This window comes from Aphelocoma coerulescens, chromosome 30 (assembly GCF_041296385.1).
Source record: "Aphelocoma coerulescens isolate FSJ_1873_10779 chromosome 30, UR_Acoe_1.0, whole genome shotgun sequence".
NCBI classification, from domain to species: domain Eukaryota; kingdom Metazoa; phylum Chordata; class Aves; order Passeriformes; family Corvidae; genus Aphelocoma; species Aphelocoma coerulescens.
Window position 1 is genome coordinate 1,914,703 of NC_091043.1, and position 20,283 is coordinate 1,934,985.

Consider the following 20,283-nt stretch of genomic DNA (forward strand, 5'->3'; position numbering starts at 1 on the left):
GTTGGAGTCCGTCAAAAAGCGCCTATAAAGTCACAGTGTTGGGACACAAGTCGGTCTGAGACTCTCTGGTTGTGGCTTATTAAACGTCTCCAAATACATCTTGTAAAATCTAGCCAGAGGGAAATTAGAAGCTGCTTGTCCATTTTATTGGGTTTCCTCTTATGGATCCCTATCCCTAAGAGAACTGGGAGCATTCAGTGGAAGGCAGGCCAAGGAAGGGTGGTGATCTACAGAGAGCTGAAGTTACTCCTCAAACACACAGCAACAGAACTCAACATGGCAGTGCTTCCAGAAAGCCCCAAAACAAATTCCTGACAGTCCTTCAGAAACCATTTCCAACACACTTATTTTGTCCACTGCATTTCCTGGTCATTAGGTCCCATCCCAAGCCAGCTGCAATCAGATGGCTGACACTCCATTTCATAAGAAAGTTCTTCAACATGTCCTAGGAACTGGGGAAAAGCACACAAGGACAACTTCTGGCCAGTGGTTTTAAACTCTGCTGTGACTTCATTGCTTCCTCACTGGCAGAATAGGTAATACTGAAAAGAGAGAAGCTGAAATGTTCCTAAACCCACAAAATAATATAGTGGGAATCTCAAACAAAGAATACATTACTCAACTAAGCCCCGCTTTTGTAACAGCATAAATAAATCTTTCCAGAAGCCAGAAAGTTGGTCATGAATTGAATAGTTCACTGCCTTTGTTGCTTTTTATCTCAAATGAAACTTGGACTCATAGATGATTATGAAGTGTTAGGCATTTCTGCCCAAGTTTAAGACTGACCTGTGGCATAAAATCTAGTTTCTGTTCTCGCTGACCCAAAGCAAAACCAGTATTTATTGATATATTTTTACTTGCACTACTAAATCTAGTATTTCAATGAATTGCCTCTTCTGAACTCCTTGTCTCTTCCTAAACTTACACTTCCTCTGTTTGCTTATAAGAAGAATTCATAGAGAGTTCTTTGTGGCATCATAGCTCTTGTACTGTTTTATAAAGTGAGGAAATTCTAAAAATAACCATTTTATCCAGTGTCTTTCTGTGAGCATTGTGTATGTTAATACTTGCATGGTTGCAGAAGATCAAAGAAGATAAAAGCATTTCTTTAAACATCTATAGGATTTAAAAAGCAGCGCGAGGGCACGTAATGTTCGAGATGACTGTCAGGGGTCTCTGGATGAATGATACAATTCCTGGTGCTGAAAGGGATCCCACAACTTTTCAGGTCTATCATGTCCTCCTTGGCACGAGCACCAGAGATTTACTATGAGCTCTTGTCCTGTGGAATTGCTTTTCCAAAATATGATGAAGGATAAAAAAGATCACCTGGAAACAGGCAGAGGTGAATGAGTTAAAGGCAGTAAGGAATGTCCACTGGCCTCGCAGAGCAGGGACTTTACGGGTTACGTCAAAACCAAGAGTGTGAGTTTCAAAATGTAAATTACATGTTCCTTGTGAGATAACCTTCATGTGTAATACTTATTTTTAAATTGCATGCTAATTTAAAGTGACTGTCAAGCTCAGGAATGGTGCTGAACTGACCATTTGGGAACTACACCCCTTTTTTAGCCCCCTGGCACATTTAGCAGAAGCCCAGGCTTTGAGATTCCCTGTTGGCCATAAAGCACCTCCCACTCCCCATCCATGTAAAACAGCTCTTGCTGTAAACAGTTTAACTCAGAGATGCATAATGGTAACTGGGACTTGCATGCCTGTGGTCATATTCCACAGCATATGGAATGCCATCATTCCACACATTCCCCGGGGTGGCACCAAGGTGCCCAAACTGGCAGAAAATAGTCAATCAGCAGTGCAGAGCTGTGTGTTAGGGTGGGGAAGGGGTTCAGCAGCAGCATGGCTGGCTCTGCCCCACACAGCCTGGCCTGTCCCAGCTTGTCCCGCTCCTTTGCTTGCTCACACTGGTGCTAAGGCAGCACAAGCTCCTCCTGCTCAGAGAAATTCACCTTCTCCTGATGCGCAGGAGTCCACATCCACGGCTGTAGCTCGGGTGAGGTGCTGGGAGTGCTTGGTGAGGGGAAGAGATGGCTTGGCTGAGGTGTGGAGAGGGAGGGACAGCTGGGAACCCAGCGGGTTCTGACTGTCACTTGCCAAGGGTGTCACTTGTCCTCTTAGTTCAAGTCAGTCTGTGTTTCAGTCACTACTCCAGTGAGCAGTTTTCTCCCTTGCCAGGTGCCACACAGAGTTTGTGAGCAGGCTCTGGGCTTGGCAAGAGCTAGTGCTGCAAGGTAGTGGTGGAGAGAAACGGGGGGGATTTGGGTGTTCTGCAGAAAGCATTCACAACTGCACATATGTCGCCCAAGAATTCACCTTAAGTGGCTTGCTGAGCCACAGCCTTCCTCCAGCTGAAGTCACATTTCTTCCAGAGAGGATCATCTTCAAGAGTGAGTCCGATCTAGGAGCTTTACACACTGCTCCTGTTTATAGTTTCATATTTATAAAGGAAATGATTTCTTCTTTTAGGTTCAGACTTTAAAAGCTCTTTCAGCATCTAAATCCCTCTTCTAGACCTCCATCTGATACCTACTTGCTCTCATTTAGATCTGGAATTACAACCATGACCTTAAGTTATAATCCCTAATGCAGGAAACAACACAGTTTGCATTTCTTCAGGAAAGTGTTTAAGTACCTGCAAGTGATTACATGTTGTCCTTAATTGGAGTATGTAATTATAATCACCTATTCCTGATTTCATATTCCGGATTCATATTCCTGTGAATCTGTATGGCTTAAACATGAACTTCTTCTGAGTGCACAGGTTCCTGTGCCAGGGTTTGAAATGTCCCTGTCACAGCGTTAGGTTCCTAACCCGGCCTAGTTGACCAAACAGTTCATAGTTCTTGTCTTCAGGTGCACATCCAAATCTTCCTACTCTAATGAGTGTGTCAGGTTTCTGTCCCCTTTCCTCCCCATGAGACATCGGGACTATCTTTCAGCTTTTATTTTTTAATCCCTGTCAAGTTAGTGAGTCAGCTGAACTTTAAAGGTAAATTTCAATAAATTTCTTACTGAAAAGCTTGAGTTCAGAGGAAAAAGACATCACAAGAAATGATGTATTTATCATTGGTATTATATAAAATGTGTGTCATTCCCAGGGCCTGATTACAGGAGAGTTTAGGAAGTCGAGCAAATCCCATTTTTCTGCAGTGCTGCCCAGGGAGGTATTCCCAGAGGACAAATCATTAACCACTATTCCCTAAACTCCCCTTTTTTCCCCCCACTAAGTTTTGCTCCAGCACAAGGTGACACCATCCATGTATTCTAATATCGTCCTATGATTTCTAAGTATTGTTTGTAAAAATACCACACATTAAAATGTTACTACAGTAAAAATGTCCCATCTACTGCTTCTTTTTATCCATTGAGCCATTTGCCCTGTCAGAAAAGGAGATTAGATTGGTTTGACATGAATTGTTCTTGCCAAATAGAAGTTGGCTCTGTTTTCTGGACTACACTGGAGGTGGCTTAGAAATTGATTACTTAATAATATTCTTTTTCTCTTAGCATTGGAGGGAACAGAACAATTTAACAAGGATTTTTTTTTTTGGATCCCAGTGTAACAAATAAAAAGAAAGGTCATCTAGAATCGAAATAAACTTTGTAATAGAGAATGTTCACAGAGGGTTTATGTTGCTGCATTAGTCAGCAGCACAGTAATTACATAGGTCAGTGAAGGGGGTCATAAAATACCAAAAATGCTTCCCATGTGCATGGTCTGTCTCCCAAATTACTTAATTACCCATCAGCATTTATATGTGTTAATGGGTAGGAATCCTTCTGGCATGGAATGCAGAGAGGCTTGTTTCAGCCCCTCGTATTCTCCTGTAAGTATGAAGATTCAGGCCTCTAGCATCATTTTCTCCATTTATTTATTTATTTCATCAGTGTCAGTTTGTCTAAGAAGTTATGCTTTAGGTTATCCTATACTGGAAGCAGTTCCGTTTTTCTTCTCTTTCAGGAGACAGTGCCCTGATCTTTTCAGTAATTCCTCAGGTTATCATTCACTCTGTAAAATACAACAAGATGGACCAAACAGGTCCAAATCAGTAATCCAAGAACAGGAGGGGAATATTGAAATACTCCCAACTAGTACAGGATCAGCTCCGTTAAGTGAAGAATAAAAAGCCCTAGGAAGGAAACACTAATGCACAAAAGAAGGTGTCTGTAGTAGGTTATTTCCAGTCAGAATGGTAATGTTTTAGATTTAGGCACCCTAGAACTGTTCTTCTACTTTAAGAATTAGACAATAAAGAAAATCCGGACAATTTCTGCTTGACTACTGTCATCAATACCAACTCCTTGCTGTTGTGAGGTGAGGGACATCTTGGCAATTTGTTCCAGGTGGCACAAAATTTGAGTGGGAGCTGTGGGTGTGTGTGTGCTGGACCACACCGAAGGCTGGACAGACCTGCAGCTGGTAAAGACAGGGAGCAGGGACTGATGTCAATCAGTAGGAATGATGGCACTCAGGGAACTGAGCTCACAGAGAGTGAAATGAACTATTAATTGCAGAGGCTCATCTGCAAAAGCACTCAGATTCTTCTGGATGAACTGATGTCATCGCATTTTATTTTCTAACTTTGCTGTAGCTGATACTGTTTGCTGCTGAAGAGTGTGGGAAGTTTTTTATTACAGAGAACGCTGCCAAAAACCACCGAGCCTCACATTTTTGAAGAAGTTAGCAGTAGCAGGCAAATATATTCCCATCAGATGAAGCTTAAACTACTTGTGGGCCTTTAGCCATAGAAGAACCGTAAGCTAAGCAAGCAAATCAGATTACTCTCATTGGGAACACTTGAAAAGAGCATTTTGATTTCACAAGAAGGGATAGTGGAGGGTATTGTTATTTATGTGTGAGGAAGGAGACAACTCTTAGATAAATTAAAAATTAAAATAATTTATTGGAAACAGAAAAATTTAAAAATTACAAAAATTAGAAAAATATACAAATTTGGGATCCTATGGCTCGATAGATGGCATGCCCCAGGAGTGCAGGGATCTGAGATCTTCTGGCTGAGACAGCATTGGACCTCAGGTAGAGAAAAAGGACTTGCAGTGCTGAGCTGACTTGGGGCTGGTCCAAAAGTCAGAAAAAAATTATTCAAGGCTCCTTAATAGGAGTAAGGCTTTTAATGCCCAGCACTCACACCCATCCACAGCTAGCATGCACACCACTCCTTCTGACCTTCCTGAGGCTTGTCTTACTTTTTATAGTTCCTTTGCTCCGCCCCAGCCCGCCCACAGCCCGCCCCTTCAGTTTAAAGTGATTGGTGCTTTCCCTTTGAGAGACATCTCAGCCCACCAATGGCTCCTCATTGTCAGAGGGGTGGTATCAGTTGAGATAAGGGCGGTAAAATGCCCTCCTTAAAATTCAGGTTGCCATGGAGCTTGCCTGCCGGCTAAGGGCTGAGGGGCTAAAAATAGCTGGTGGCTGCTAGAAACTGGGGTTTTTGGAGTTGGGCTTTGAGTTAGGGTGCCAAGTAAAAACTGTTAAAAAAATATTAAAATACATCCAACACATCTTAAAACACTAGTAAAAGTAGACAATAAACATAGGAAAGAGAAATCTTCTGCTGTACAAGTGGTTTAAAGTTTGAGAAAGGGACATACCTTGGGGATTTTTAAAACGGAGGATTTTTAACTTGGAATAGTACAACTCTCTTAAGAAACGACTTTGAACAACTGAAAACATTGATAATGGGACTTGATTTTTGTACCTGGGCTGATGGGTTAATTTTAACATTCAATTTAAAAATACTGAACTCAGAATTAATTGATTAAAACACTTAATATGCAAAGACCAAACACAATTAGGGATTTCATGTATGACATTATGGTAGAGAGAACTGTACAGAGCAATTTAAACACATTAATTCTGCATTGTAGAAAATGTATGGCACCTCTTTCTGTGGAAGAGCTACTTTGATTTCAAACACAAGAGTCTTGCAAAACTTCCCATGATAATAGCAAAACCTTCACTTCAAATCCGTTCACATAACTGCAAGTTCATTTATCCCCAAGGAACCTGTGTGCTTCGACACTGGAAGCGTAGCCACTTCCCTGGCCTTTTTCCTGGGCTTTTCCTTCCACAGTGTTTATTCTTGGGAGGCTTTCCCCGGCTTCTCACTGAATCCCCCTTTCATCTGGCTGCCCGTGTTTGCTGTGCAGGGAGTGAATCAGCGGGAGCACCATGGCAGTGCCACACACAGGGACACCCCCGTCTGCCCCGTCCTGCTCTGTTTGCTGGCCCTGCTGGAGCTGTCCCTCAGCAGCCCCCAGCACATCCCCTCCTGGGGATGGAGGATGAGAGTGCCCTGCAAGCCCTGCTGCAGCAGTGACAAAGCCACAGCCCTAAGTTTGAAGCACAGCACTGTCAGCTTGAAGCCAAGCTCTGAGTACAGTATTTTCACTCTCCTGGAGCTGGTAGGTCTGAGGGGCACTGCTTGGCACAAAATTACACGAGGCAGAAATAGGAGCAATTAGAGCAGAGCCAAGGCTTGTGAAAATTGCCAAAGAGGAGGTTTTGCTACCCATTTCTGTGCTTGGAAGGGTGGCAAACAGGCAAGGGTGGCATTTCCAGCGAGGGTACACCTGAGTTTTGTGGGGCATCACTCTGTTGTCACCCGTGAGCCCCCCTGTCGCTACTGAATGACGTTAATAAATCAAATCTCAAACTACCACTTTAAGATACAAAAAGGAAATAAAATTAAATACTTCACTTGGCTTTCATGTTGAAGAGGCAGTTTCCTTAGTTGCAAATTATTTTTTGCTCAGATTTCTAATTCAACCAACCAACCAACCAAAAAAAGGAATATATTCAAACTGTTATAAGCAAAAGTTAGGAGAGAAGCTGGTCCTTAGTGTGAAAGGTCTGTGTTTCCATTAATGAATGTACATGGCTCTGCTTAATTTCCAATGCTGTCTCTGTCAGCAGAGAAGAAAAGAATAAGAAAATCAAGACAAAGAACGTTCTTAGTTTATTTTGTCAGTAAAACTGTGTCTCTACTGCTGGAGCCCTGGCTGGGATGTGACAGGTTTTTCAGAAGTCTTCCAGCTGTGAAATATTCCCACCACTGGCAGGATATTCCTGGGTAAATGTACTGACTTTGAACAATAGACCTTTCAGTGCAGCCAGGGATTGGTATCTCTCAGAAAAGCTGTGATTAATCTCTCTGCAGCAGAATTATACACCAGGTTTGTTCAGCCAGGGATTGGTATCTCTCAGAAAAGCTGTGATTAATCTCTCTGCAGCAGAATTATACACCAGGTTTGTTCAGCCAGGGATTGGTATCTCTCAGAAAAGCTGTGATTAATCTCTCTGCAGCAGAATTATACACCAGGTTTGTTCCTGTGCTGTCAATCTCACACTCGCTGCTTTCCTCCCTCTCTCCTTGTTCCCTGCCTGCTTTGCTCTCTTTGGTTTGGGGATCTTTGTTCATCGGGATTTGCAGTTTCCAAAGGATGCTTCAAATGCATTTAAACATAGGAAACTTGAAAATTAAATAAGTGTAAAGCTTTTTAGGTAAATACTACTATGTGGGATATGAATGATCTAAGTTTTGATTTCACATCAAAACCCCATCATTAAGGATCTAAGATCCTGAGAGTTTAGACCTGTACAGTTTAGAAATTTGAGGAACTGTCAGTCCCTAAGGCTTGGCACTTGTTTTGAAGTATTACAAGTAATTTATGTTGAAATTGCAGTTCTCCAGCCTTACCAGTTAAGGCCCTGCTTCTGCAAGCAGCAATGTCTTGCATCAAACAAGTATTTTCTCCTAGGTAGGGTGCACCTTGCTTATAATCTAAATTACCTCTATATCAAAATGATGTTGTTTTTAGAACAGAAGATGATTAATGCTGGAAAGGCAGCAATTATTTCTTCCCCTTCCAAGCAGAGGGAGCTTTCCTGTGGCAGGTTCCCATGGACCAGCTAAATTGATGGATCTCTGTTTCCTGAGCGAACATGACGCACGGAGCAGCAATCACCGGGAAGTAATTGACGGTTTGCTGTCTCATGTCCTCAAGCCAAACCTTTAATTCTATTAATCCACATTTACCTGTCATCATATGCCGGAAACAAACAGCAAATAACCCCTAAAGAAAGCAATGACTCCACGGGCAGAGCCCACAAAGACACCCCGAGCCCTCCTGCTTATCTGGTCAGTGCCTGGAAGGCTGAGCTGAATTCTTCCCTCCCTAAAGAAAGAAAAGGCCGTGGAGAGCAGAGGGGGGAGAAGGAGCGGTTCTGCTCGTTACCATGAAAAAGGAGCTGTCAAAGCATCACCTTCTTTCATCCTTCCTGCCTCGCCAGCCTTTTTCTGACCCGGAGAACGAGAGCTCAAATCAAAGCGTGCGGGCGAGCGCTGGAGCTGCGCAGAGCAAAGGCGGGGCGCGGGGATGGGACGGGGCCCGGCAGGCACAGCTCAGCTCGGCTTCCCTCCATTCACGGGGCAGAGGCCGGTGCACACACAACCCCTCCTTCTTCCAGCCCTGACCCTGCCGGGGAGGCTCCTGCGTGGAGAACACGAGCAGCCAGGTGCGGATGCCGCCTGTGCTCCGGGGCAGCAGCAGCAGCACGGCGTGTCCTTGTCATGGGCACCCGAATGTCCTCGGGCAGCTGCAGAAAGGCTCAAAGCAAAGTTTAAATGCTGGCACAAGAAGGGCGAATTTTAACCGAGTCCTGTGTTGTAACAGCTCACAGTGGGCAAGGCGAATGTGAGCTGGGAGAGCTGCTGAGGTACAGAAGGAAAATCGGGAACTGCATTGTTTTTAAAGGCAGGTTTATCAACCACCCATCAGCTCAACATGCAGAGACCCGAGTTCACTTCCAGGGGTTTATTATTTTTGGTGAGGTTAAGCAAACCCATGCTTTTGAATTTTGGTTTGCCTTTTAATCAAGCTTAGAATGAAGCGACTTTTCAGTGACGAAAGTCCTCCCAGGACCCTGGGAACACATGCTGCCTTGCCAAGCTTTATAAAAATGCTTTATTTTTTCCATTACTTTATAAGTGAAACTGTAAACCCATGATCTGGCCCAGAATATAATAACAAAAAAGTGCCAGGTCAGAGGTGAGTGCTACAAAACAGGTGTAAAAAAGCTTAGATTGTGCATCCTTAAATTTAAAGGGCTTCCCCTCCCTCCTCGATTAAACAAATGCATGCTGCACACACTGGTAATGTACTTAGTGGGTGAAATACATTGTAAATGAATTACAGATTTTATACTTTAAAAGATTAGTTTGTGCTTAAAAAGCTGTACCCTGTCTGATGTTAAACCCCAGTCCCACCCCATTTTTTTCAAGGCAAACACTTACTGATGGCTCCCCTCTTTTCCTGGGCATGCCACTGGAGGAGGTCCAAGTCCAGATGATCCCGCTGAAAGAAAGGTGCCCGCAGCCCAGGGACCCTCAGCGTGGGCTCCCCCAGCCCCTCAGGGCCTCGCCACTGGTCACAGCAGCGCCGTGCCTGGCTCCTGCCTGCCCGCACCGTGGGCATCCACGGCTGCTCCCGGACATGGAGCTCAGCCAGTGCTGGTGCCGTGTGGGCTTTGCTGGTGGTACCACCTGGACACTGCTGTGCCAGCTCTGTCCCTCTTTATTCATACAAAAGAGCTGATCCGGGAAGCTCTCAGTCGAGGTTCAGTTGAGCAATTCCAAGTCATTTTCTGGCAGAAATGGGTGGCCAGGCTTGCCATTAGCACAAGCAAACAGTGATATCCCTGACAGCAACCTCCTCCTGTCCCCTTCTGGTCACTGGGAACACGTGTTGTGGTGCCGGCTGCCTCTGCGGGAGCAATGGGGAGCGTGAGCCCGTGCTGTGCACCACTGCTGAGCTGGCAGCACGTTGGATACGGCCAGGACGTTCTCTGTTTCCCCAGAGCTGGGGCCTACAGGCACCTTGCCGCCCCTGGGCCCAGGCTGTGCCACCAACAAAGCCCAGAGGGCCGGGAGGAGAGCCCGGGGGCAGCGCAGCTGCTCGGGCAGGGGCTCCTTGGAGGGACACGGGCCAAAGCCATCCCTGCAGCAGCAGCTGCCACCACAACCCTCCCTGCCCCGCGACAGCTCCCGCAGCCCAGGGGGACAGACTTTTGTCAGAAAGTCTACAGCCAGCAAGGAGATTGTCCCAGTTATTGTGCGCTGCTTTTCTGCTCTGCAGCTGGTCCCAGAAACATCTGTCAGACTGCTGTAAAGGCCCCAGTATGGTCTGATAGCTCCTCTGCTTTTCCAGTCTGCAATCAGAAAGCTTGCAACAAATCCACCAATAAATTCCATGTTACCTCTCTGAATTGCACACTGCAGTTTCCTCCATTTATTTGCAATACCTGGAGGTTCCTGTATATAGTAATGGTCTTGAGGATCTCTGATTCTTTTCAGTGTTTTTGGTTTTTTTTATATTGAGACAAACAAAATAGCCTTATTGTTTTTAGTTTTAGCAGGTCTAGTTTTTTCCTTAGCGTGAGGGTTTACTTATAAATCCACAGGTAAACTTATTTTTATTTAGTTTTTTTTGTTCCCCAAGCAATTATTTTGTCAATCTGTTATTTACTTCTTAGTTAATGTTCCATATATGAACAATTTTGACTCTGTTTTTATAGGAATATAGAGATCTCAGAAAGCTGTATTTTTAATTTTGATGACATTCTCCCTCCCCACTCCCAGCTTTTACTATGATCCTTTTTGAAACATCTCTGACGATAGGTGGAGTTACTTGGGAAATGCTTGGCTTAACCTGGGTAATGGATTATTATTTTTAGCGCTATAAACATACATTGCTTCAAGCTTCACAGCCACAGTCCCGATTTGTTGCTCACTGCATGGATGCCTGTCTGAGTTAAAACAATGTTTTTGAGGCAGCTGAAGAGCTTAGACCTCAGAGATTAAAGTTCCTGGGAGGAGGAGGAAGAAAGGATAAAATCCTGTTTCAAAGGCTGTTTCTTCATTTCTAGTATGCCGGAAGTATGGTATACTACACCTGCCTTCAAATATCATTTAATTATGGAAAAACTCTCTACAGTGCCAGACACCAGGACATATTACTCAACACTTTGCCTCACAATGTATCAGCCTTAATTACAGTGAGAGGTAGGTCTTAATTACAGTCCGATTAGAGCCAATCAGCATTGTATGAATGGCAAGGAGAATTTGCACGTGAACAGATGAATATGTCCCACTCAATAATGAACAAAATTTGCCTTTACTTGGAAGAAAGTAGACATGGAGCAGTGCAGTATCTGGGTTTTATCCAGCAATAAACAGGGTGAGAAGCTGTAACAACTTACCTGTTTTACAGAGCACAAGTACTGATACAGCCCATAGTGCACCCACATGAAGGGATCTTCAGGACATTCCTTTATTTCTTAGCAAGGAATGGGCAGCAAAATGCTGGCCTTTTTCCATTTGTCTGAACTGGAAGCCGTGCTCCTCTCCTGTTTCTCCTTGAGCACACTGTCTGTTACTTGCAGGCTTCACTCAGTCCTCTCTCAGCCCATCACTAAATGGCACAACTGCCAAAAAACAGGTGCCAGCATCATTACCCAGCATTAATCCAGCACTGCTCTGATGCTGCACAGGAGCACAGAATGGCTTGGGTTGGAAGGAACATTTAAAGGCCGTCTAGTCCAATGTCCTGCAGTGAGCAGGGACACCTTTAACTAGATCAGGTTGCTCAGAGGGTGAGCTTGAAAGTCTCCAGGGATGGATTCCCACCTCTCTGGGCAACCTGTCCCAGGATTTCAACATCCACAGTGTAAAAAATGTCTTTCTTATGTCTAGTCTGAATCTACCATCTTTTAGATTAAAACCATTCCCCCTTGGTCTTGTCACAACAGGCCCTACTAAAAATTCTGTCACATCTTTTTTACAAGCCCCCTTAAGGTACCTAAAGGCAGCAATCTGGTCCCCCTGGAGCCTTCTCTTCTCCAGGCTGAACACCCCCAGCTGTCCCAGCCTGTCTCCAAAGCAGAGGGGCTCCAGTCCTCAGAGCATTTTGTCCCTTCTCCAGACTTGCTCCAACAGGTCCATGTCCTTCCTGGGTTGGGGATCCAGAGCTGGATGCAGCACTCCCGGTGGGGTCTCACCAGAGCAGAGGAGTGGAATCACCTCCTTCAACCTGCTGGGCACACTCCTTTGGGTGCATCCAGGATAAGGCTGGCAGTGCACATGGCCAGCTCACATCCAGCCTCTCATCCAACAGCACCCCCAAGTCCTGCTCGGCAGGGCTGCTCTCCATCTCTTCGTCCCCCAGCCTGTGAGATCAGCTGGGCTGGGACTGTGTCACACCCCTTGGACAGAGCTGCTGTACAGGATGGGCTCCCGCCCCAGGAAGGAAAATTCCTGAGGTCGATCCCCACACAACTCCACCCTGGCTGTGAGGTCACAGCAGGCTCTGAGGTCACAGAGGTCCCAGAGCCCTGCGGTTGCACAGCACCACAGCGACCGAGCAGTCCGGCGTTGACCACAGCTGTTGCGGCAGCAGCGGCGGCGGCAGCAGCGGTGCTGACCTTGGGACAGCAGCGTCAGGACTGTGGTGGCAGCGAGAGCTGCAGACTGGCTGAGGGCAAGGCACCATGGCCCTTGCTCTGCGCCTCTTGCTCCTGCTCCTGCTGGCAGTGGCCCTGCCTGCCAGGGCTGCCCAGGCGGCTCCGATGCGAGCGCGGGGAGCAGGTGAGCCGGCGGCCGGGCTCCCCTTTCCCGGGACAGCACTCCCTTCTCCCCGGGAAGCGTGGGGGAGGGTTTTCCCCAGGGCTGTAGGGAGGGCTTCTGTGGTGGGAGTGAGAGAGCCCTGAGGGGCCCTGGGCTGCTCCAGCCGCCCCTCCTGGGATGTTGCCCAGGGCCTGCAAAGAGGGAGGAGAGGGACCAGGAGCCAGCCCAGAGCTCCCCAGGCCCCTCTGCAGCTTTGGCCATGTCTGTTGGCATCTGGCTCCCACGGCCTTACCCAAGCCCCTTGCAGTGCCCAGTTCCCTAAGGCAGAAGGGGATCCCAGCACACCATGGAATGCTTCTGATCTCTGCTCCCTTCTAGACTGGGATCAGGACATGGAATATCTGGAAGCCCTCCCGGATGATGGTTTGAAGACCTCGGCACATGCTGGAGGCAAGTTCTCAATGTCCCTTTTTAGTGACACAATGATCAGTGTCACTGTGGCAAGAGCTCACTCATGTGCCACTCTCCTTAACATCATCTCAAGGCTGAAGGATCCTGGAGACCTTGCCCTGCTCCCTTCTCGAGCCCTGAGTGATCCCACAGGGTCGCTGTCGGGGGAGGAAGGAGCATTTAGCTGTCAGTCTTCATCCCGTGTGCAATGCCAGTTGCTCCTTGCGTGTGCTCTGTGCAGCCACAGAGAAGAGCAGAGAGGGAAGGGGCCGGGCCAAGGGCTGTGCCCCGGGGCGCTGTGCCCGGCGCAGCTCCTCTGCTGGCCCCAGGGAGCCGGAGCAGCTGCCGCTGCCAAGCCCTGGCCCCGGCTGAGTTTAGAGCTGCCGGCAGCTCCAGGGTGTGCTTTCTGCCCTGACTGTCCTGCAAGGGGCTCCTTCCATCCCAGCGTGGGGCCACTGCAGGCACGGGCTCGCTCTGCCCGTGCTCCTGAGTGGAAGGCAGAGATGAGGGTGTGCCGTGGAGGGCACCGATCACCCAGGTGCACCCACTGCCACTCCGGCCTGAAAGAGAAATGGAATTACTTTCCATTAAGGTCCTCCAAGAGGGGAGAACCAAGACATAGAAGACAAGAAATCCCTGGAGGCATCTGAACTTCTGGACCAGATGCTGAGTGATCTGGAGAGACGGCGTGGTGGGTGCATTTCCCTCAGTCTTCTCCTGAGCCTCAGCAGCCGGGGGCTGTCGCTGCACATCTGCACACGCCGTGCCCGGCACAGGGGAAGGGATCCATCGCAGCCTCACGGCCCCGCTGCTGCTTTCACGCCCTGCAGGGCTGTTTCCCAGCCTGGCCTGGCTGCAGCTCCTCCCCAGCCTCTGCAGGAAGGCATTTGGCATCAGCTGACAGGGTGCCCAAACTGCACCACGGGCCATGCACACCCTGAGATCCCCTGCAATTTCCTGGTCTCCGGGTAGATCAGGAGGGGCAGCAGTTTGGAGGAGGGAGGGCCCGGGATCAGCTCCAAGAGCCTGGGCATTTTCCTGATCCTTATCCATGTCTTTGACCAGTATTGCCTCCTGAAGATGCCACCTCCCCATGGGGAACAGTTCCATCTGACCCAGCTGTCCCTTTTCCTTTCTCAAGGGATGGACCAAATGGCCATGGAGGAGACAGCGCTTCCCGGAGAAAGCAGGGGCTCATTGTCAGCCCCTGCTGCAGGAAAGGAGGAGCTGCCAGCCACGGGCACAGGCCCAGGAGGTAATTGCTGTGCCGGGCTCAGTCGGGCTCAGCACTCGGCGGGGCTGTGTGGCAGCAGCTCTTCCCCCAGGGCCCGCCCTTGCAGGGCCCGGCAGCAGCCAAAGCTGGAGGCGCCTTGGCTTCGAGGCCTCTGGAGCTCGTTCCACAGCCCCTGGCAAACAGGACTCGTGCACCAAGGCCTCTCCCGCTGCAGCCACCTCCCGGAGCTGGCCCTGAGTGCCCAGAGGCCCCAGGCACAGGAGCAGCCCCGAGCGGGAGCCCTGCCGCCAGCCCAGGGCCAGAGCCAGCCCTGGCTGCCACACTGGGCAGGGCTGCTGTGTGTCCTGCCAGGGCCTGGCTTTTCCCCCTGGGCTGCGGGAGCTGTCGCAGGGCAGGGAGGGTCGCGGTGGCAGCTGCTGCTGCAGGGATGCCTTTGGCCCGTGTCCCTCCAAGGAGCCCCTGCCCGAGCAGCTGCGCTGCCCCCGGGCTCTCCTCCCGGCCCTCTGGGCTTTGTTGGTGGCACAGCCTGGGCCCAGGGGCGGCAAGGGGCCTGCAGGCCCCAGCTCTGGGGAAACAGAGAACGTCCTGGCCGTATCCAACGTGCTGCCAGCTCAGCAGTGGTGCACAGCACGGGCTCACGCTCCCCATTGCTCCCACAGATGTGCCTGGCAAGTCAGGCACAAATGCCCAGGATACATCGAGCAGCCCGAGAGTTTTCTGCCCCCAGGATGTGCGCAAGTCCTGCATGGTAGGCACAGTAGTGATGCTGATCACTGTGCCACTTTCCATGGTCCTATGCTATGTCGGGTTCCGGTGGTGGAAGGGCAAGGAACAGTAAGTTGTTGATCTCCATCCCCCAGCTTCCTTTAAAGGCTGCTTGTAGACAGGAAACATTCCCAGGGAGGCTGCTGTGGAGTTGTGGCGAGGCCATGGTTGTCCAAACAACTCTGCTGAGGGTTCTGCTGCTGTCCAGTGCTTTAATTGGCCTCTTAATTGCGGGGCCTTGTCCTGGGGAGCCCGCTCGGGCTGCAGCCAGTGCTGGCTCCCACGGAGGCTGCCTGGCCAAGAGCAGCCCCAGGAGCACCGGGCAGGGGCAAAGCAAGGCGGGGAGGAGAAAGAGCGGGGCCGAGATTGCCCTTGAAAGGCAGACGCACTCTGGGGCCCGCTCCTGGCCAGGGACCCTGCCCAGAGCCATCCCCGGCTGGCTGGGGCCTTGACGGGCAGCTGTGCACCTGGGCCAAGGTGTGCCAGCAGCTGCAGCCATGCCGGGGAGCCTTGCCAGCTCTGGGCCCTGCTGCGAGGAGGGTCCCTGTGTGCCAGGTGCAGCTGGGGGCCTCAGACACCTCCTCTCTCCACAGTCGCCCTGCTCCAGCTCCAGCGTCCCAGCCAGGAAGGCCCGGCTCACCCTCGCCCCCAGGGAGCCCAAAGACCGTCCGCTTTGACAGCTCCCAGACATGGCCTCGGCAGCAGCCGCAGTCACCCAGAAAAGCAGAGCACCAGCACGCTCTGCCTCCCCCACGCCCCCCCAGCCCAGCTGTGAAGCAGAAGCCCCCCGAGATCCCCCCACCTCCTCCCCTCCCGAGCCAGCCACCCTGGTCCTCCAGGTAGGACTGAAACTGGACCAGCCAGAACAGGGCTTGGGCCACCAACAGCTTGGGGCAACTGCTAGAGTCAGTTCTCTGACTGTTGTACCTACAACAGGAAGGGCTGAAGACACTTCCCGTGCCCTTTCTCATCCTTTGCTGCTTTGATTTTCATGCCGCTGAGTGCTGGCTGAATCTCTTCGAAGAACTTTATTTGCAATTGCACTGCCTGTTTTACCCCACCTGTAAGCAGAAAAAAAATAAAAAATTCTTCAGTTTAGACTTCATTTTTAGTGTGGTTGGGCCACTCAAATTTTGAGCAATTAATTTTCGATGGCACCTCTTCCCTTTTCCTTACTAGCTAAAAAAAGTTCATCTGGGCACAAAAATCACCAGAATTCCTGAGATTTACCTCAAAGCCCAGAGGACAATCTAGCACAGAATATTCTTCCTGTGTACTGCACAACAAGAAATATTCTGAGGAAATAGTGTGGCAGCTGAGGCTCATGGAACTCCCAGAATACTGAGCCTGCAGAGGAGGCAAAGAGCCCTGGCAGTGGCTGAGAGGACTTCTCCTCTGCAGGCTCCTCTGAAAGTGTGTCACTTCAGGAGGGAAAGCTTTTAAACCTTTCCCTTACCTTCCTGCTCTGCTAACATGTACGGCTCATCCTGAGAAAATACTAAGCTACAAACAAGTCTCCATTCCTCAACAATAGCTACTCAGGTGCTCAATTTATCTTAAAGAGCAAAGCCGAATGTGATCAGATGAATCACCAAAGCCTATTTGCAGAGAAACCCCACCACATGTGAGCAAACATTTATTAGCGTCAGTTCACTCAAAAGAAACCCAAGCCTGTATTAACCAGTGTTTCAAATGAACTTGAATTCTCTTTCCTCAAGTATCAGCTGGATTGGTTTTCTCCTTTTTTTGTCCTAGAGAGAATCTTAGAATGATTTACTCTTGACAGGACTCTTTGGATGGTCCCCAGACCTGACCCATGCCTTGCCTGGGCTGTTAATGCAGCCTCTTAGCACCACATGACTTTGCCACCCTCTTCAGACCTTGGGCACGGCTGGTGCCACGGTCCCCTCTGGTGCCACGGTCCCCTCTGGCTCGTGGTGTGTCCCTGCTGCTGGAGGAGCCCTGCTCGTGCTGCTCCCTGCGCTCAACAACGCCGGTCCTACTCCCCAGCCAAAGAGAGACTAAAATCACTGCTTTGGGCAGCTCAGCATTTGAACAGGTTTAGCACTTACTCATCTCTATCACAGACAATTTAAAACCCACATACCTACACCATAAAGTCACCTCATCTACAGAGGTAAGGAAGCCTGAGCGAACAGAAGGTCGACTTTCAGGCGCACTGGGTTTTTAATTTCGTGGAAGCACTCACTTGTTCACAAGCCTCACTTGTCAAACTGGATTGTGCGATGCTATTGTCTTGCTGCTGTTAAAGAGGAAGCAGGGAGAAATTACTTAAGAAATCAGAAACAAGCTTGGGGCGCAGGCTTGGCACACAAACCAAGCAGGGTGGCACCTGCCCGCTTTGCCTGAATCCGTTTTCCTGACGGACAAAGGGGATCGCGACTCCGCTGCGGGGCGAGCCGGGCGCTCCGTGAGCAGCGCTGGAGCAGCACCGGTGCAGCGGTGGCCCCGCCCCGCCCATCCCGCCCATCCCATCCCACCCCGCCGCGGGCCGGGGCCGAGCTCTGGGGCGGGCGGGCCTTCGGGATGGTCGGGCAGCTCCGCGGGACGGGCGGGTGCGATGGAGCCGCCTGAGGGCTGGGACCCCTACAGGTGGCCGGCCCGGCGCACGCAGTGGCTGGTCAGCGCCCTCGCCTACCACTACGGGCTGGACCACGGCGTGGAAAACGAGATCGTCGTGCCTGGACCAGTACCTGCAGGAGATCTTCCACCACCTGGACTGCGCCGGGGCGGGCCGCACGACGATCTCGTTCTCCACGCTGTGCCAGGTGCTGGGGCTGGAGGAGGCAGCAGACCCCGAGGAGTGCGCGAGGCTGTGGGACGGGCTCTCGGCCGAGCTCACCTTCCGCCAGTTCCACGCGCGGCTCTGCGGCCACTTCAGCACCCGCGTGGGCGGCGCGGGGCCGCGGCTGCCGCCGGGCCGGGAGAGCGAGCACATCAAGACCCAGATGCGCCTGCGCAGCCCCCGCCGCGCCGACCCCGTCAGCCGCGGAGCCGCGGGCAGCGCCGAGCGGCGGCCGCCGGGGCCCTGCTCCCGAGAGTGCTACGAGGAGATCGTGGCGCTGGAGCAGGCCGAGGACCGCATCGCCAAGCTGGAGGAGGAGAACGGCAGCCGCGGGAGCTGGTGGAGGACACGCGGGCCGCCCTGCAGAGCAGCGACGCGCGGTGCCTGGCGCTGCAGGTGAGTCCGGGGCGGCTTCTGCACCGGCCTCCCGGAGGCGGCTCGGGTGGCCCCAAGTACTTCAGGAAAGATGCTGCTCTCGGAAAGTCAGTGTTAAAAACCCCTCCACCTCCAGACTGAGACCCAAGTTGCTCGTTCATCCTCGGCATTAACTTTTTAGCAAAGTTTAGTTGCAGGGAGGCTTTAAGGAGAAACGTATCTTCACCAGTGTGCCATTGGATGTAGCTATGGGACAGGCTGATGAGCACTCTGTTAAAAGTGTAGGGGAGTTCAGCTTAACAGACCCAAGCGTACAGAGCTGCTGCTTCTATTGCACTTTCAGTCAGGATGTGCTGATACCATATACTGGATATGCACCACTGCAGGCTTTTTCCTGAAGTGGGAAAGAACTTCTGGAGTCTTAGCTGTACAAGCACGTACAGTGCCTCAGTCATAAGTGCCTCAGAAACCTTAGAAGTACATTTTCTTCAGAGCGTGGTCACAAGATTTCAGTTCTGTGGGCAGGCTGATGAACAGTCTTGGGCTCCTCTGCAGAGCCCCATTAATTCTGGGGCTGGTTTCTGTTGGTTCTGCTGTACTGGCTTGAGTGAAACACATACACACTTAACAGCAGCTAAATTACTCTGCCATGAAATAGCGTGGGACAGGCAGGGCAGTGAAGGGCAGCATGGACCAGTTGTTCTGGCAGGTCTGATCAGGTCTGATTTGATACTAACACAGGACTCACAGAACTGCTCCATGTGTGACACTGCCACTTGCGTTAGCTGGCTGCTCCTCTTCACAACGTCCATCATGGCAGGTCAAAGCCACTTTTAGCATTTTCATCTGAAAAGGGAAAGGAAATCTGAAGCAAACATGAAGTCACGAGTCTGAGGCCCCAGGAAGAATCAAAAGGACAAAGAGGAGAGCTCCAGAACACCCCCCAGCTGCTCCCTGCTCTCTTCTTCTGAACACAACTTCATGGGAAATATCTTTTTCAGCACACTACTTGACTTCTGAGTACAGACCACAGTAATGACATTAAAGCTATGCAGGAACTTGTGCAATAACATAATAGCGAGTAGTTTGAATACTATATGTATAGCTAGGTACTAAAAACTACTTTCCAGAGATCTTTTCCTTGTCTCTGTGTTTGGCAAAGGTCAAGTAGCTTTAGCTGCTGATCAACTGTATGTGATTCAAAAAAAACCCCAACAAAGCACGATCCAGCCATTTTCAGTCTTTATTAAAATGTCAGTTGCTTTAAAACACATCAATTTCTCCCTGCTTTCTGCTCCTGGTCATTACAGGTGGGACTGCAGAAGAGCCATGCCAGCCATAAAGAGGAGGGAACCTGTTTCGTAGGGAGGGAGAGACCATTAACACAGAAGCACTCCCAGACCAAGTGCCTCCAAAGTGTCCTGAAGGAAATGGAGCTCATCCGGAGCTCCAGGGATGGGCAGATTGAAGGAGCATTCAAGTTCAATCAGGAGCTGGAGAGGGAGCTGAAGAGCTCTCAGGAAGCTCTGGTCAGCCTGGAAGACTGCAACCGTAACCTGAAGAGGGAGCAGGCGGAGATGAGGAGGAAGGTGGAAGAGGCCAGACACGCCATCCTCAACAGTCTTGGCAAAGTGAAGGAGCTGGAAGAGAAAGCTAACGAGGTGCCACATCTGCAAATACACGTTCAGCAGCTGGAATCACAACTGCAGCACTACAGGTAGGTTGGAGTCCGTCAAAAAGCGCCTATAAAGTCACAGTGTTGGGACACAAGTCGGTCTGAGAATCTCTGGTTGTGGCTTATTAAACGTCTCCAAATACATCTTGTAAAATCTAGCCAGAGGGAAATTAGAAGCTGCTTGTCCATTTTATTGGGTTTCCTCTTATGGATCCCTATCCCTAAGAGAGCTGGGAGCATTCAGTGGAAGGCAGGCCAAGGAAGGGTGGTGATCTACAGAGAGCTGAAGTTACTCCTCAAACACACAGCAACAGGA

The 20,283-nt window shown here is 50.0% G+C and overlaps 1 protein-coding gene across 1 annotated transcript; it reads left to right on the forward strand.

Moving 5' to 3' along the window:
• The first annotated feature begins 17,677 nt into the window (after window positions 1-17,677).
• LOC138100245 (EF-hand and coiled-coil domain-containing protein 1-like) lies at window positions 17,678-20,013 on the forward strand. Its single transcript, XM_068998025.1, is given in 4 exon segments — window positions 17,678-17,811; window positions 17,813-18,243; window positions 18,246-18,313; window positions 19,603-20,013. Coding segments are annotated over 4 exon segments (1,029 nt in total). The 5' UTR covers window positions 17,678-17,692.
• The last annotated feature ends 270 nt before the right edge of the window (window positions 20,014-20,283 follow it).